The following is a 19009-nucleotide window of genomic DNA, read 5'->3' on the forward strand; positions in this document are numbered from 1 at the left end:
TATCCAATTTGTTGTGGTAGCTGTCTTTCAATGAAGTCCAATCCTATCTGCAACGTACTCAGTGCAGCCAGGTTCTCTGTACTTCTTCCTCCAATTTAAATTGAAATGACTGCAGGAATAATGACATTTAAATTAGTTAGCTTGCCCACCATATACTTTGTGACTATGTCAAGTTTACATTATCTGCCAAACTTTATTGTTGTGTTTATTCATATTTCTAAGTAGCCATAATAAAAATACTACAATATAATTATCTATCTATCTATCTATCTATCTATCTATCTATCTATCTATCTAATGCCATCCAACTCTTCATTAAAAATAAAGGTCAGCAGAACACAAAAAGAACAAAACTAGAAACTGAGAAAAGGAATAAAATGGCAAATCCAGCGAACAACTAAAAAACTTTTGCCACATTTAATATCCAACAAAGTGGGCTCCACCCACCCAAATCCAAGGAAAACAACCAGACTTTATGGTACTTTGAAATGTAAACAGGGTAGGAGCCATCTGGACTTCTGGGCCACCTCTTTCCAGAGATAAGTGCTGTGAGGGAGAAGGCACAATTCCTGGTTCTGATACATTTGATCGAATTAACATGCCAGCCTTATCAGCATGAATTGACTGGGGATAGGCAAACATCAAGACCCTCTGCCATGATGGGTTTTATAGATCATAATCAGCACCTTGACTGGACTCAGAAACAAACTACAACCTGTATAGCTTGCAGAAGCGTCACATGAATATGCCAATTACCATCCGTGCCTTTGCATTCTGGACTAGTCTAAGATTTTGAGTGGTCTTCAAGGGCACTCTGTACTTCAATGTATGGCATATTGCAATAGTCAAGCCATGAGATAACTAGGGCAGGAGTGACTGTCTGAAGTCTGTTTCAATTGAGGAAATAGTGCAACTAGTGCACTGGATAAAGCAGGGCAAAGCCCTTCCTGGCCACAGTTGCCACCTGCTCATTTAACAGAAGCTGCAGGTCTTCTGAATTGTGTTAATGTGACATTCTGAGATTGAAGATGGGTTGTATTTTTTACTGCTGCCACCACTATTCTATTCCAGTTTGCCATTTTGAGGGTAAAAAAAATTGAGTGAACCAAATGTCTTAAAAGCAAAAAAAAAAAAAAAAATTAAAACCTGAAGATGATAGTTGGACAGAAAACAAATGGGAGGATAATGGCCTTTAAGACTGAACTAGAATGGAACTTTCACCTCAATTTAGTTTTAAAAAATCCAGACAAGTGGCTGTCTGGCCTTTGTCTGGACACATCAGGGTAATTGGTCCCATCATCAAACTGCTCTTATTGTTAACAAATTTCTTTCTATCACGCAATTGGAATCTGCCTTCCTGGAACTGAATATGTTATTTTATATTCTGTACCTTGAAACTAGGAAAACTATTGTTAGCCTTCCTGATCACATCTCACATTTCTATTTTGCTGCATAGAAGGGCAAAGCTCTATTGCTTTGACCAACATGAACTGAAAATATTTTCAGACTTAACACCATACCTTTCGTATATCATAGGCCTTTGAAGAGATGTATTATATTTCCCAGTATTATATTTCCCCTCAGATGATGGTTCAGCATGTGATGAGGACAGTTTACAAGGAGTGCAAAATGCCTCATTTTAATATGGTCTGACATCTTATCAGTTTCCCCTTACTTTCAGTGAATATTTACTTGTGACTGTAGTCTTGGTTTGAAGTGCTGAGGTTTTCCATTTCAGTGGCATCTCATTTTGAGACAGCCCACAATCCTTGGGAAAGAGCAGATAAGGTAGTTTTCAGATAGATTGGACAAATGGTCTTCTTTTTATAAACAATTAAAGAAGGGCTCATAGTCAAAACAGCATAGCCATCAATCTTTTAGAAATACAAGGTAGCAGCACTACAAAGAAAAATTCTACTGATTGATCAAACAACTGCTGAAAGGAATCTTCCCCAATTCATTTTATTTTAGGACTCTAATGAAAATGTTTCCAGCTTAGTGCTGGGAGATATATTGGGTAGATATAGCTGGGTTCCCAAAGAGCAAAATCACCCAGTGCAATATCAGCATCCTTCTTTTTAAATCAAAGATAGAAATAGTTATGTGACCAAAATCGAAAGGCTTGTTTTCTTTTAATGGGCTTATTTGGCCATACCAATCCCACCATTTCAGTTGGAATTAACTCCATTGCATTCAGATGCATTGATCGCATTCACTTGCTTTTGCTTTTTGTGAGCAACAGAAGAGCAGTTTCTGCTTTCATCTGGCCCCACATTTTACTCAGAAGTGAGGAGAAATAAAAGTCATTGTTTAATGCTTTCCATTAATAATCCAGAATAGCATGAAACTAGCAAGAGCTGGGGCATATCACCACTCATTACCTGTAAGGCAAGTGGAATTCAAATGGGATCATTTCCAATGGAAAGAACTGAAGAAAGTCTATAAAAATTAGAAGCGGTTTTGAACCACAATATTCCCATATGGCTTGTCTCTGCAAACTCTTGCATTATTCTTATCACAAGAATTTCTATGCTAATTGCTAATTACAGTACTGTGATATTGAGGTTCACCGTTCAGTATGTTTGGTTTCACAATGTCCAGGTCTTTGCTGTATTGCAAAAGTAATGTGACTTGGTCTCTGGATGCAGAGAAACTAAGGAAAGAAATGCTGACTAATGACATTCTCATGTGTTCTTATTTTGGTTAGAAACCAAATCTGTACAAAGTAGTTTATACTGTAATTAGATTTTAAAACAGAGATCTTGCTCTCTGGGTGTCCTGGCTTCTTGAGATTTCAACTAGGATTGTTCATCAATGATAAACCTATCATCTCAATAATAAGAGCTGGAACGTGCTTATATTTTCAAAATGAAAGGTGAATTTTTCAACAGATAAGGCAAATCATTTTCCAGTATTAGTCATATTCAGTTCCTCATCTGTGAAATAGGATTAACAGAATAAGCTTACTTCTTAAGGCTGTTCTGAGTGAAAGCACAATAAAGATATTAACGCATTTTATGCCACTAACAAAAATACTATACTCTTTATAGCTGGATACCTGGCAGGCAGCTCCTGACTAGTATGATTAGTAGAATTGCACCATTTTTCTATGGATTACAGTTCAAGGAAGAATATTTTCTTGCCATGCCTTTCTTATCTTTTCTTAGCACTGTTTTTGAAAAATTAACTACTACCTTTTTCACAGCTCAGTAGCTTCAACAGCACTTGTGGTTCCCCTGAGAAAATCCAAGTCACTTAAAATCACACTGGCAACCTGAGCGCACATTTGTATTCAACCAATCACCTTGGACTATTAGTTGAAGTTACAAGCCAAATCAGAATGAAGGTAGTCAGAGCTACATGAGGGGAGAGGGGGTTATTTCAAATAAAATTAGGTTTGACTGAATTATATCTGTTGAAATTGGATTCTTTTAATTTGCCAGAAGAAAGGCATTAAATCTCATCCCATTTTGATTCCTATAATCTGCCCTTTCTCTGAAACAGCATTTTTATTCTATCATGAAATACAGTACTTTTTCCCAGTTACAGAAACTGGAAGTTGCATGTATGTTATTTGGGAAGAGGAAATCCAAACTGACTGGAGCCAGAGTTTACAAAGTTTTTTGTTCAACCTGAGCCAGAACCTGGGTGGACAGGTCTTGTTACTTGAGGAAACACCATTTTTAAAAAAAGGAAGACATGTGCATGCTCTCTATTTATCTCTGTAGGTCTGTTTCACTTTTGATTGTCTTACTTTGAGTGTATATGAGACTTTTATGGCTCTATTTAGACAGCCATCCTTAACTTTAATGGAATTTTGATTGTAATGATTATGGAGCAGTTCCTGGATTCAGAAAAGCTGCGTGATCCTGACTGAAGTGCCTGCAAACTAATATTAAATTGCTCAGATATCTAAAGCATTATGGCACAAAGCGTTATTAAAGGAAAGGCGGTGAAAGAGCTAAATACAATAGCTACCAGCTCAATTCTTGGAGGGATGGGTTCCTGTAGGCCAAAGCTACAGGAAGGTAAATGATTAGGACAAAGTACAAATAGTGATTATAAAATATCATTCATTTAAGTGCTTCCTGAAATGCACTGTGTATCATCCACAACCCTCTGTGATCCTAGAGACTAATATATACATTAGCATGTATTTATTCGGTAAAACTTTACTTAAAGTTTTAATCTTTCTTTCATTGTAGGTCAGTAGGATGGAAAGTATAAATGACACTATGAAAATTGAAATTGAATAGCAAAAATGCAGTATGAAACAAATAGAAATGCAGTATAAACTTACAAAGGCAGCATTATAGGAAAAGCATAACAAAACAGCAAATTAAATCAGCTACCAAATACTATGCCAGGAACCAAAGAACTGTGAAACTGTTTTTATAGTGCCTTTCCCCATACTATACATTCATGTGAGAACACAAGTGAGAAGCATAATGTAGTTGTTCAAAGGGAGGAGAGAATAAGAAATGAACCATTTCATCCAGCCTAGTTCGTATAAAGAAATTAAGAACTGAATTGACTCCAAAAACGCTGGAAAAGCTGTCTACTTCTTAGGCTGCACTTTTTTCTGCTTTTCCCTCCACTGAAATAGACAAGTGAGTCAATACAATTGAAAAAGATTTAACAAAAAACTCAGAATATTTGTTGGGTCATATTTACAAGTTTTTCTTGAAATACAATCTCAAACCCGTTCAAACTGCATTCAATATATCCAGCAGTAAAAAGCTAAGCCTACTCAGTATAGACACTGAAGTGAAGGACAAGAAGTTATAAAGTTAAGATTTAGTTTTGTTATTGACTATAATTGAGATTGTGTTATGAAGGCTTATCCTTGAATACCAACTTCTGTTCTTATGTTTTTATGAATTGTCCACATTCTGTGAACAAAAGTAGATGTAACAATCTTTGTTTGCCATCATTCATCATTCATTACATTGATTGGCATTGTTATTTTATTATTTTTCAACATATACATTTCTTTCCTAAATTAACCATTCACCTGAAAAATTGAAAGTATTTTGATAAATGTACATAACGTCTGTTAATATGTAGAATGTTAATAATTTAATAGAACTCATAACAATGTTGTCCCATGTGAGTTGTTTCCTTTGTTATTATTATTCTCTAGACTCCTTCTGAGCAATCATCGGAACGTGATTTGTGTTGCCTTCAACAAGTTTTTCTTACCCGTAGTTAGTCTCATTATCATGACTCAATGCTTTGAGAATTATTTCATGCTTTTGAATAGCATTTTTAAGTAGAAATGAAATAAATATGGATGTTGTGGGGCGTTGTTCTAAATCCGATGGGGATGTTTCATTGATAAAAGTGGCTTTCTGTTTTGAGAGGCATCTTTTACATATGAAGCAGAAAGGAAGAAAACAGCAATAATCTAAGTAGAGGATGCATAAATTGTCTTTGCTGTCTTGCCTCAAATGTAGAGGTTACAGGTTTTAAGATGCCCTTCCAGAGAAGGCTTAATATTTTTGAGAAACTAATGGCACCATTTTTGCCTCCTTGAACCAATCCTTAGAATGTTTTCTTTGTAGTAATCTATCAAGAAGACAAACTTATTTCTACTGCATTTAGAAGTAGGATACTTGAAATGCCAATTTAATTTTTCATCCCTAATGGATTGCTTGGCATTTTCAAATAAAGGAATGAAGATTTTCCATTTGATGGCTGCTATTGTAATATAACTTAGATTGGCACCTACCTCCTGGCTTTAGGAAGTGCTCGACTTGGCTGTGACGTTGTGTCTGGGGGTTCAGCAATAGTGATGAGCCTTGGCAATGACTATATTATAGGGGGTATTATTTATATTTGGCAGGTGACTGTGATTATGTTTTATTGAATTTTTAATTGTGGTTTTAAAATAGCCGTAGTTGTGCTTTTTTTTTTTTTTACTATTTCTGTTGAGAAATAATGAAAGAAAGATCTTGATGGTATGGCATTTTATATACATTTCACTCTTACTAATATAAAATGCACTCTGGCCCTTATTAGAATGGGATTATGTATCACACTTTTCACTTTTTAGTTTTTCTCTATTTAAGAAAATTAAAAAAAAAACATATGAGTTAGAACACAACTATCTTTGATTGACACAAGAATCTATCCTTATATAAATCATTACCCTCACCAATGGGCCTTTATGTTGTATTAATATGATTAAATTATAAAGTCAATAATATGCTCTTAATTTATTTAACTTAAATCAGATCAATAGAACATTCATCTGATAGAAATCCAGGTTGATAATTTAACTATTAAAATTCAAGTGAACTCATATGTGGAATAGAATAAAAGGTGACCTTATCAGGAAATTGCAATGCAGCTATGAGTATGAAGACCTGAACTCTATAGGGAGTATTTCAGAGGAAATGAGGATTAAAGCAGGAGGCATTTTGTAAAGGGAGAAGTGGATATTTTCAAGTATTGTCTGTTTCTCAAATATTCATTATTAAAGATAACGCTTTAATAACTATTTTCACCAGGGAATCTATTTCATCCTGGTGTTTATATCTATATATGCATGGACATGACTGTGTACATGGATTCACACACATGTTTGCATAAGAATGTGTGTACTGTGTGTGTGTGTTTGTGTGTGTACATATACATGTATTCATTCATATCTAAATATTCCTACTAATCCAGCATAAAATATACTAGTATAAAATATTATTAAATAAGCCATGTAGCTTAAAAGTTAAGTGCAAGGATACTTCCTTGTGTCTACCAGTTTGAAGTATTTTAAGGACAAAACAATTTAAAAACATTTTCTTCCAAGATGTTTTTTTCAGCCTTCCAGTCTGGCCTACAGCTCTGGGATTTCTGTCGATCTTCCATTGTGATACATCAGAAATAAATATTTCTGAGCATTTCTGATTAACACTGCTGAAAATCACATTTATGTGAAAATAGATACCAAGTGTAAGAGCAAAGCTCCTTTTTATAGATGTAGCAAAGACCTTTCCTTTATCTAACAAACTATGCCAAGGGCCTCTAAAGAAAAGGAGGCAGCATCACACATTGTACCACAGATGATCCCAAGTGGGCCAGAATCAATGAGTAATCCCAGAAATTAGACAATTTGTTCTTGCCCCGGTGGCTGTCCACCCATTTGAAGATGGCTTCATAGTTAAGGTGACCAGACGTCCCGCTTTTGGCGGGACAGTCCCGATTTTTAGCAATTTGTCCCGCGTCCCGTGGCGTTTCAAAAAAGTCCCGATTTTTCATTCTGCCCCTTGAGTCCCGCTGCCTCTTGAGCCCCAGCTGATGGCTAGAAGAAAAAAAAATTGTTTAAACTCTTGCCCGGGGCTTCAAAGGGCCGCCCTACAGGCAATCAGTGTAAAGAGTTCCTGAAGCAGTTTTTTTTTCCCCTAGCTAAGCTGCAGAAACGAAACCGAAACCAGGATCTTTGGTGCAACGTGACAAAATGAGGCAGAGAGATATTTATTTTTATTTTTCCTCCCCCAAAAAAGTAGGTGAAAAACTGCAAACAATGGGAAATTTAGGAGGAGAGTTCAAGATTTTAAAACACAAAAGAAAAAAAAGCTGTATTTAACTAGGGAATTGTAATAATTGAGATACTATTAATTGTATATTGTGTTGAAAGCAGAAATGGTTAAGTTGTGGTTCAGAGGAATATATGGGGGAAATTATTTGGTTTATTATTATTGGTAAATATAATTAATTGATTTGTAAGAAATTGGATTGCATGGAAATAATTGGAATATTCATGTTCATATTGATTAATATACAAAAAAGATAGTTTTATAACTAATTGATTTATATTAAAATGTTGAATTTGTATTAAACAACTGTATTACATAATTACATAATTAAACAATGTGAGGATGGATATAAAAATAGATGACAATGGAAAGGGGTATAATATAGAATAGAAGGGAAAAATTGAATTTGATTAAGATTAGAGATGAGGATGAAGGGTAATATTGGTTTTTTAAAAAAAATAGATGAGGAATAAATATGGCAAAAAGGAAATATAGAAATTGTAAATTTAATTGAAGTGACTAAACACTGTTTAAATTTGTGAACCGGCCAAATACTCTGTTCAAAGAAAATAAATCGTATGTTTGTATGTGTGTTTCTAATTACTGCTATTTATTCATATTTGTTCTCTTTTATTCTTTAAAGTTTAACCATTCATTCTTTATCTTAATATCTTTATATTTGTTTGGGGTTGGCTTTCTTCCCTTTCATCTTTTTTATTGTACAGCAATCTTTCTCCTCAAACCTACCACCTCTCTCTTTTCTTTCCTTCTTACTTTCTCTTCCCCCCCTCTTCTTCTCCTCCCTACTTCCTCTTCCTTTCTCCTTCTCCTCCTCCCTTCCTCCCCCTCTTACCCTCACTCCTACTCTAATTTCCCTTCCCTTCCTTCACCCCTCTCTATTGCTGTAATCCTTTAATGCATATGGACTACTCAGAGGGCTGAAAAAGTTATTTTTGACTGGTCCTCGCACTTTTGACCAGTCCTCGAACTTACGACTGTCCTCACATTTTACATTTTTGCCCTATCTTGTCACCATGGTGAAGAGAAGCAGTTGTGAAATGAGTGACATGGTTGTTAAGAATGCTGCACGGGCATAAATGTGAGGATGGTCATAAGTGTGATGACCAGTCAAAAGTGCGAGGACCTGTCAGAAATGACTTTTTTCAGCCCTCTGGTTAGTCCTTTTGTGCATATGGACTACTCAGAGGGCTGAAAAAGTTATTTTTGACTGGTCCTCGCACTTTTGACCAGTCCTCGAACTTACGACTGTCCTCACATTTTACATTTTTGCCCTATCTTGTCATCATGGTGAAGAGAAGCAGTTGTGAAATGAGTGACATGGTTGTTAAGAATGCTGCACGGGCATAAATGTGAGGATGGTCATAAGTGTGAGGACCAGTCAAAAGTGCGAGGACCTGTCAGAAATGACTTTTTTCAGCCCTCTGGTTAGTCCTTTTGTGCATATGGACTACTCAGAGGGCTGAAAAAGTTATTTTTGACTGGTCCTCGCACTTTTGACCAGTCCTCGAACTTACGACTGTCCTCACATTTTACATTTTTGCCCTATCTTGTCATCATGGTGAAGAGAAGCAGTTGTGAAATGAGTGACATGGTTGTTAAGAATGCTGCACGGACATAAATGTGAGGATGGTCATAAGTGTGAGGACCAGTCAAAAGTGCGAGGACCTGTCAGAAATGACTTTTTTCAGCCCTCTGGTTAGTCCTTTTGTGCATATGGACTACTCAGAGGGCTGAAAAAGTTATTTTTGACTGGTCCTCGCACTTTTGACCAGTCCTCGAACTTACGACTGTCCTCACATTTTACGTTTTTTGCCCTATCTTGTCACCATGGTGAAGAGAAGCAGTTGTGAAATGAGTGACATGGTTGTTAAGAATGCTGCACAGGCATAAATGTGAGGATGGTCATAAGTGTGAGGACCAGTCAAAAGTGTGAGGACCTGTCAGAAATGACTTTCCAGCCCTCTGAGTAGTCCCTATACACATAGCCATGGCCACCCGGTCACATGACCAGCTAGCCACGCCCACCCAGTCACATGGCCTCCAAGCCACGCCCACACAATAAGCCACGCCCACAATGGTGTCCCTCTTACCAATGTTAAAATCTGTTCACCTTACCCTATACACAGCCACGCCCACCCAGTCACATGACCAGCTAGCCACGCCCACAAAATAAGCCACGCCCACAATGTCCCTCTTTACCAATGTTAAAATCTGGTCACCTTATTCATAGTGAAGTCTTATGTGTATCAGCATATATAATTTCACATGTATCTAAACTAAATACTTGCTTTTATCTTGTTAAAACAAATGATTTGCCAGATTCCAGGAGTGCGTTTTATCTGTCCTCCAGAACCCAATACTTTGCAAATATGTGGGCTACAATTCCCATCATTCTCAGTCTGTATAGTTGACACAACCAGAGGGCCCCAATTGGAGAAGGTGATGCTTTTTAGTTTAAGGCTAGGTTGAGAGTATCAAGAGCAAAGTGGTTTTATTATGAGTTGGTTGCCTTGACTGACATTGTCTGATCTCTTCCATTATTCTTTTACAGATTTTGGCTTCAGATTATTGCATCCTGGAAAGCTGGATCAGAAGCCATCATTGCCTTTGATAATGTGTCTCTCAGCCTGGACTGTTATCTGACAAGTGAGCAAGTCTATGATTAGCTTTTAGATTGGTAGAATGCCCATATGTCTTGCCAAAGACTAAATGCTTTCCATTACACTTAGAATGTAGGTGTAACGTATATTTCCTGCTTTGGTGCTTCCCCATATCTTGAAAAGAAAAGATAAGGTGTCAGTTCTTTAAGTTAGATTGCACTAGGAAATCGGAGTTATGAATGCTAATGCTATTTATATTCTAAATTTTGGGTAAGACAATCTTACAAATCTGAATGTGTTTTTTCCCTCTGTCCTTCATGAGAATTAGGGAAGGTCATGCATCAGATGCTTTGTCAAATTGCATTTCTGCCTCAGATGCATATTTCCTTTATCTGAACATTGTCTTGGCTGGGATTCTTTCTCTGTTCCTCAAAATTATTCCTTCTGCCCATTACATGGCGAACCCAGTATTGCTGTGGTTTTATGTCACAAAGCTTTCTGCATTTATTGTGTTGAATATGGACAAGAAATTCAGTGATTTTCTAGACAGAAAACATTAAAAGTCCCATTATGCTATCATATTGTATTTCCTAGAGTTTGTTAGTTTGTTTGTTTCATTCAATTTCTGTAGCTGCCCATTACAGTGAATAACTCTGAGCAGCTTATAGTTCAGAAAATACATTACAATTAAAAACACCAAAAACATTTTAACACAGTAAAAAGGATTTCAGGATTCTGTGTAAGTCTTTTAAGACAGGTCATAAATCACTTTTTCCAAAGCCATTGTAATTTTGAATTATTGTTAAATGAATGGTCACTAAGTCTAGGACTACCTATATTTTTTGCTTAGCTATTTTACAACCATGCTCCATAGCATTCCAAAAGAAACCTCTTCTTTCTTTTTAATGAATTTCATTAGTGCACTTTTTGTGCACTAATGCAAATAATGTTCAATTTTAGCATCTACAATTATGAAGAAATATAAAGAAAGAATATAAAGAAATGAAAATTATATAAATTTTCTGTGACTGCGTGGTTATACAGCATCTATTGGAATTTTTCAATTATGATAAATATCTCCTTTCCCCTTCTTAGTATCTTTCTCTTTCTTTCTTTCTTTCTTTCTTTCTTTCTTTCTTTCTTTCTTTCTTTCTTTCTTTCCTCTTGTTTTCTCCTTCTATTTATTTCAAATCATATTAAAGCGATAATAGATGCCTGGCTACCTTTCCTTTTAACGCTATGTATATTTTGATTGCAATCAGTTGGCCTGGTTTGATTCACCAGCTGTTGCTCTCCTAACTATTTCAGGCCTACACACTTAGCCCTACACAATCCAAAACCAGACTGCTTTTTATGTTTCAGTCAATGAAGAGAAGACATATCGACATAACAGACCAGATGCAGGCAATCTGCTCTATGAAAGAGGTAGGGGAGAAGGACATTTTGAAGAAAAACCAACACAATTTACTGTTCCAGCTGGCTTTGGAGGTAGGATATTTGGCTTCTTGACAATGATTTCAGAATGATTGGCGCACTTACAAGAGTGCAGGTTTCCAGTGTAGTGTTGGCTAGAAGGCAATCAAACAACAAAAAGAGAAATATTGATACCAGATAACTATCACCAGTATCAATCAATAAGAATTAAAGGTAATACTAGCCTGTGTACACACTTTAAAGATTAAAGGTACCGATCAATATAAATAATTAATGTATTCAACTGTTCAAAAACATCAATAAAAGAAAAATATTCTGAACTAAAAATGGAATTCAGGAAGAACTGAGGGGTTACTTTATAGCTTACAATATGTAGGAAAAATTGAGATAACCATGAATGGAATTCTCCAGTTCACTCCCCCAGTTTTATCTAGGAGATCCTATTGTTGTTGTTATTATATAGAAAAAATTGTGAAATCATAGCTGCCAGTTCTTTAGCTAATATTGCTCTTCATATGCATTGCCTTCTTTCCAACAACCTACCGTATGTGTGCTAATAATCATATTATGATAATATAGACAGAAATGTGAAATAACAGCTGTCAGTTCTTTAGCTGTTCTTGGCTTTCATACACATCGAGTTCTTCCCAACAACCTACTGTATGTGTGCTAATAACCACGGAAATTACCATGGTTGGTTTATGCCATAATCTTTCAGTTTCAATTTTCAGATCACAATACTTTGCGATCTTCTCCAATTCTTTGCCTATTCTACTATCTCCTAGTATTGCCACATCAAGTATCCACACTTTTTTCTTTTCAGCCAATTAAATCTGATGTGCTATATGCCAACACTATCAGTTTCTATTTGGAAATCCCATGATATTTTAACCTGTTTATTTTTAACTACTTTTACAACACTTAAGTTCCCAACAATTTTTCATTACGGATAATTTTTACTGATGTTCCAGTGAATCATGTTGGTGACTGTGTTATATAATTTATAATCAGTTTGTGTGATCATCTTGCATGAGCTCAGTATATGATCTACTGTTTCTTCTGTCTCTTTGCACAATCTGCATTTTGATTCATTAGACAATTTCTCAATTCTGACCTTGATTGCATTAGTTCAAATAGCTTGCTCTTGAACAGCCAAAATTAAGCCTAGAGAATCATTTTGTAATGTTCCAGTTATAAGCTATTGCCAGGATTTATTTTTATCCACTTTTCACTTAGTCTTTCTAGAAATTGGACATGTTTTTTTATTGTCAGCATTCTGTGTGTGTTTTGATTATGTTACTTCAATATTCATATTCCGATGCATGCTTTTCTTCTTTGACAGTTTGTTGGACTTGAGGTAAACCTCTACCTCCATTACTGCAGCACAGGTATCATTACAGAGATGTAATGCAAAATGAATAGTTATTAGTTTTTTAGTTTTTGGGCTCAGACAGTCCAGTTCAGCCTGTGTCCAGTTAATAAAGCCAGCTGCCCAATGTCCAGGCGTTGATGGCTTTGATGGTGATTCCCCATTCAATTTTTTCTTTAGTACTTTTCTTACTCTTTTAATGTATTCTTTATTAATCACATTTTCAACTTGTCCATGCTTGTTGTTATCCAACTATAAAATGCCCAAACATAAATTTTATTTTTATTTATACACTTTATATTTTATAATTACAAGTTGTCCTCACTTAATGACCATTTATTCAGCAATCATTCAAAATTATAACGGCAACCTGTTTGTACTTATCCTTTATATTTCAGAATGACAAAACACTTGTAAATGCAAAGCTGCTTTATGGGAATTATAGCATACTCTAAGCAGTTGCATTGCAGCTTGGAAAAGCCAAGATTCCTAAATTCGGGCCTCTTCCCACTTCTCACTCTACCCATCCCTGTGCTCTACCAGCCACAGCAACAGTCCCCTGCCAATCTCCTAAACTTCCCCTCCTTCATTCCTGGCCAAGCCACCAATATCTATCTCCTGCCTATTTCTTGAATATACTGTATGAAGTGAAGCAGGTAACAGAGGAGGTGCAGGAAGTGGGAAATGATAACAATGATGCAGGGGCTGAATGGCAGCCACTGGCTGTCACCAGGTGAGGCAGAGAAAGTGTTCTCCTGTCTGCTTGGTCACCTAATGCCCCTGAAGCTCAAGACTCTCCCATACAAGCTGTTGGGAGAATATTTTTTCTCAGGATCTGATACGGAGGCGGAAGGGATGATATATTTAGGCTGCATTCCTGGTGGCTATTAAGTGGTCACAAAGCAATGCAGAAAACTCTTCACTTGTCTCCCTTTTTACAGCCCAGATCTGATAGCTCTTGTGAAAAAAAGGGTATGAGTAAAATGAGAAAACCAAGGAATGTGCCTACGAGAAAAATGTGAGAGAGGTAGAGATTACAAACCAAGACTGTGATTTTTATCAAAGAGAGATGTTGCTTACTTACGTAGATATATGCCTAGTACATATTTATCATGCTATTTCTTTGAGGGTAAGCAAACTATTCAGAGTTCAGAAAGGTAGCAAGAATAGATAACAATAAAAAGCCAAAAAGATTAAAAGCATGAGATATTCTCTTCAGGGAGATTGATCTAACTTCTACAAGTCTAGTTTACTTTCTCTGCCTGCGGCCATTCTACATTTATTGTAGATTTCGCTCTTCTTTCTTTTTTCTCCTTCTATGACTATTTTCCTCCCAATCCTCTTTTGACAGTACCAGAAATGGTCTGTCCCACCCTTATGTCATTCTTGTCTCTTTCCCTAATTGTCAACTTATTCTTGTAAATAATGAAATTGATCACGTTTTAGATTTTCTGCATTCCTGCTCCAGTTGTACAAATCAATACAAATGTTTAAGATTTGTATATGAATCATATAAGAATCTCAAAGTTTCTCTTGTAAAAGGCAATTGGATTTTCTTGTTTTTCTTTGAAGACCTTTTGCTTCTCATCCAAGAAGCTTCTTCAGTTTGTGAGAAAGTCCAGTTGCCCTTTGAAAGAACCCTTTGGGACGATCATGACCTGGATGACTGAGAATCTCCATAGACACGAATCATATGAGAACTTCTTTGAAGCAGGTGCTCACCAAACAGTTTGCATTTCCATTCCTCCTGGCCAAAATATATCCAAACTGACAGTATTATATGTTTCAAGTGTACTAACCCAAGCCCAGTTTCATTCCAAATATTTTCTTTTCAAAGTAAGATCTTTAATCTGGAGAGTAGCTTGCAAGCCAACATGAATGGGTTGCCAGCACCTCATGAATGCAGAGCTACATCAGCATGCTGAGAACACATTTAGCACACATGATTGGGTATTTTCTCTTATTTGTGATAGCTTTTTTCTTGATGGTTGCATGTCCCTCATCATAAAAGTGACAGTCTAGCATTCCTGCTGGAAACTAAAATTGATTTGGCTACAGCTCTGCAGGAGCTATCTGCTTTCAGTTTGAAAATAAAGCTAAAAGGCACAGCAGGGATGGAGGAGAAGATAAGTTCTCCAGCACAGCAAAATCATCTATTTACTTCCCTAGAACAGCCTAATTACTTGTCCACAGGATAAAATTAGATGTCGGCAACAAGAAGGAGTAAGCAGCAAAATAACATCAAGAGTTACAGATAAGGTGCTTATTTATTTATAACTTATATACTAGTTACTCTTCAGCAAAAGCTCCTAGAACAGTTTGCAAGAATTAAAAAAGGTCAACAAATATCAAACAATAAAACATGCCCTAAATTTCAGCATAAAAATAAGCTAAGTGCAAATAAACAACTCTGAAAGCAAATATTATATTGTGATTTACATTGACAACAGTGCAAGTTCACGCAGAAGAAACACCTGACCAGATGTTCTCTAAAGTCACTATTTCCTGCCCAGATGTTCCTTAAAGTCTCAAGGTCTATTCTGAATCCTTCCTTAATGTGAAGTCAAGTGATTGTCTCAGGCTGATAACAGAGAAATTTTCTATAGTTTTTAGATCAATTTTCATTCAGTTTGAGAAGAGAACATTTCAGAAGAATTTCCCCGGTACAAGTGAATTCATGGGTAAAGTAGACTATACTATTCTTGTGTTTGTTTTGTTATGAGATGACCAAGATATATGTGTAATTCTCTCATTTTTGATCGCACAATACTTTATTCAGTCATCCACAGGTTCGAAAGAAGTCATTGTGAGAGAACTTCTGGACTTTTTCGGTAGTGGTGCTGCTACCTTATTATCATTAAGCTAGAGTCTTGCCCTTAAGAAATTGTCAGAGTTTTTTTGTGAAATATTTTGAAAAACCACTTGTGACCAGCTCTAGTTTTTAGAACCTCCAGTCACAGTGAGCATTTGGATCTATGCTCACCAGAGATGTCTGCAAAATTTGATAATAAAATCATAAAAAGTCAAGATGGTGGCACCAACAGTGTGTTTGAAGTTCCTCCTGATGTACATAAGAACATTGATTGCACCATCATGACACCGCTAATGCTGAGATGTAGAAAAGCAACCATCAAAATAAGATGCTTTTATCATGCTATTACAATTGTGCAAGCTAACGGGTCAGTCTTGAAATATGCCAGCTATTAAAAATAAAGAAAAAAACAAGTAAATCACCAGAACCTGATATTTTAATATTTCTGCTACATTAATTTTCCTTTTGGATTATGTTTGAGGAACCTTGTGACAAAGTCTGTATCTGCCATGTAGAAAAGGTTTATAGAAACTGACTAACAGTTACCTTTTCCATAAATGAAAAATAAATGTAAAAATTGATTCTTAAAAGAGAAAGGTGTTCATGGTTGTCTGAGGTAGCATGGAGGTCTTTTCCTCTCAGCTTTTTGGAAGTCTGACACAATTAAATGATAATAAATGAAAGCACTTCAGGAAGAAAAAATATCAAGCCTACTTTATTGCTCCTGGGAAGAATGATACTTCAAGTACAGACTATCCTGCTGTTCTATGGCAGCAGTATAATGTGACATAATACAGAATCCATTTTGCATAAGATATATATTGCAAATGCAAGCAAATGCTTAAGAAGCCATATTGTCCTATCTTGCTAGATCTGATGCCATTGATCCATGAAGCAGCATTTCAGATGGTCTTTTTTATTTTGAAAGTCCTTGACAAACACTTTTACTCATGAAGTCAGCAGGTAGCATCTATCTTTGGAGCCTTTATCATGGCATTTACAAATTTCATCAGATATAATAAATCTACTTTGAAAAAAAAGACAGAGAGAGCAGCAGTTTTTTTTTTCTTTTTAAACATAATCAATATTCACAGCTTTATTCCACCTTACAGCAAACATTTTGCAATGCCATGCGGGTTAGAATATGAAATAATGGTGCAACTGCAGCTGCACTTCAACTTCAAAGAAAACAGAACAACAAAACTACCATTACATGACTGCACTTTTTCTTTATTTATCTATTTATTTAATCCTGACATTTCAGTGTCACTCCAATCTAAAGGCCTCTGACTGTAGAAGCAGAGATTAATAACAACACAACAAACAGAAAATAATGTAATGTAAACCAAACTGCAATGGTGTCACCACACAGGAGCCGATCCCAAATTTATCATTCCCCCAAATACTTTTTCTCAATTTTTTAACTTTCCACAAAAACTACACAAGGAAGCTGAACAGGGTCCTATATTTCTGTGAGCAAATTATTCCTAAAGAATAGGTTATTTCTAGAAATAATAACTTAAATTTCCAGTTATTCCTACCCTTAGTTTCCTATCCTAACCAGTAACCTGGCTAAGATTACCTGAAAGTTTAACCCACTCCTCCTACTCTTAAACAAAGGACTTTGCTGAAAATCTTCATTAAGAGCTTTGTGGACAACTAAATATAAGCATTGTGTAGGGATGAAGTGCATTACAAATCAAATAAACAGAACATCAACTGAGTTACTTCTGTCTACATGTCTATACATTCTTAAATAACACCAATAATTTCCAGCCTTTTTCTCCCTCTCCAGGATGGCAGGTAGGAAGTGGGGTTGGATGGGCTTGTAATAACCATCTTGAGCCCAGGGTAATGGTAAATCCTCCACAGCCCCAATCAGTGAGATAGAGAGGGGTTTGGTCTTACCACTGGCTAGCCATTAAAATATCCTAACAAAAGTAGGTATGTGTGGGCCTTCAAGTCCCACTCCTGGACAAATCCTTGCATTTTTCTTGACAAGAAGTGGCCTGTCATTACCTGTTTCCTAGGGCTGGAAGAGAATGACTGGCCCAAGGCTCTCAACTGACTTTGTGCCTAAGACTTATAGCTTCCTAATTTTTAGCCTAGTACCTTAACCGAGGTACATACCACATACCTTGGTTTAATTTACATGAAAGCTGGGACATGATCATTGAAGTAAAGACAAGGATAGAGAAAGCTTGAACAGCACTCTTCAAAATGAAAAAGGTCACGACATAAGCCTAAGACTGAAAATCAGGCTTGTCAGATGTTACATCTTTTCTATCCCGCTCTACGGAGTAGACAGTTGGTCTCTGACAGAAAACCACTTGAAGAAACTAGAAGCATTTGAAATGTGGATTTACGGATGGTTGTTATGTATAAACTGGGTTAACAAAATCACAAAAGAGGAGGTGATAAGCCACCTGGGAAAGCAAAGGGAAATCATCAAAGCCATTAAAAAGCTAGTTAGAATATTTTGGACATGTGATGCGACACCCAGAAAAATATGGCATCCTTCACTTAATCCTCCAGGGAAAGATTGAAGGCAAATGAGGACCAGGAAAAAAAAGAACATCATGGCTTCAAAAGGGACCAGTTTGGACAAAATTCAGCAGCACTTTTTCATACGGCTGTTGACAAAAATAGGATTGCCAACATGATCACCAACATCCAATGACAGATATGGCACAAGAATAATAATAATAATACCTTAACCTCTACACCAAACTAGCTACATCATTATACAAAACTGCCCTCCAAGAAGACATAATGAAAGGAAAACCACATGAAAAGAGGACAATGGTAAGGAATGAGGGATTTTTTTAAAACAATTAAATATACTCCAACTAAACTGTACAGTGAAAAAGAATATTAGATATGTGTTCACTAAATCTATATAAATTGATTTTGATACATATGCCCTTTCTTAGTACTGTCTAGCAGCTTTCTATTGTCTAGCAAAATTTTGAAGAGTGCCCTTTCCCCTTCACTAATGTTCACATCACAGTGATACAGGATGTAGGTTACATGAAAGTCGTGCCTTTCATAGATCATAATAAACATGCCTTTTGACTATTCTGTTTTGACATTTAGATAAACTAGTTAACTAATATCCTTTTTTAGAAATACTTGCTCATAGGTCTTTGAGGAAAATACTAAAATAATTTCGGATAAAATTGAAGTGAGAGAAAACTGGAAGAAATACTCTAGATATTTGCACATGATAATCAAAGAG

General features: G+C 36.1%; 1 protein-coding gene across 1 annotated transcript in view; it reads left to right on the top strand.

Annotated features, from left to right (window-relative positions):
- ALK (ALK receptor tyrosine kinase) overlaps positions 1-19009 on the top strand; it is a 650975-nt gene that overhangs the window by 552535 nt on the left and 79431 nt on the right. Inside the window, exons 10-11 of the mRNA XM_070957560.1 lie at positions 10108-10202; positions 11519-11644. Coding sequence (XP_070813661.1) covers positions 10108-10202; positions 11519-11644 — 221 coding nt within the window. The remainder of the gene's footprint in view (positions 1-10107; positions 10203-11518; positions 11645-19009) is intronic.

This window comes from Pituophis catenifer, unplaced genomic scaffold (assembly GCF_029215685.1).
Source record: "Pituophis catenifer annectens isolate HBS135680 unplaced genomic scaffold, rPitCat1.0.hap2 SCAF_1, whole genome shotgun sequence".
Lineage (NCBI taxonomy): Eukaryota > Metazoa > Chordata > Lepidosauria > Squamata > Colubridae > Pituophis > Pituophis catenifer.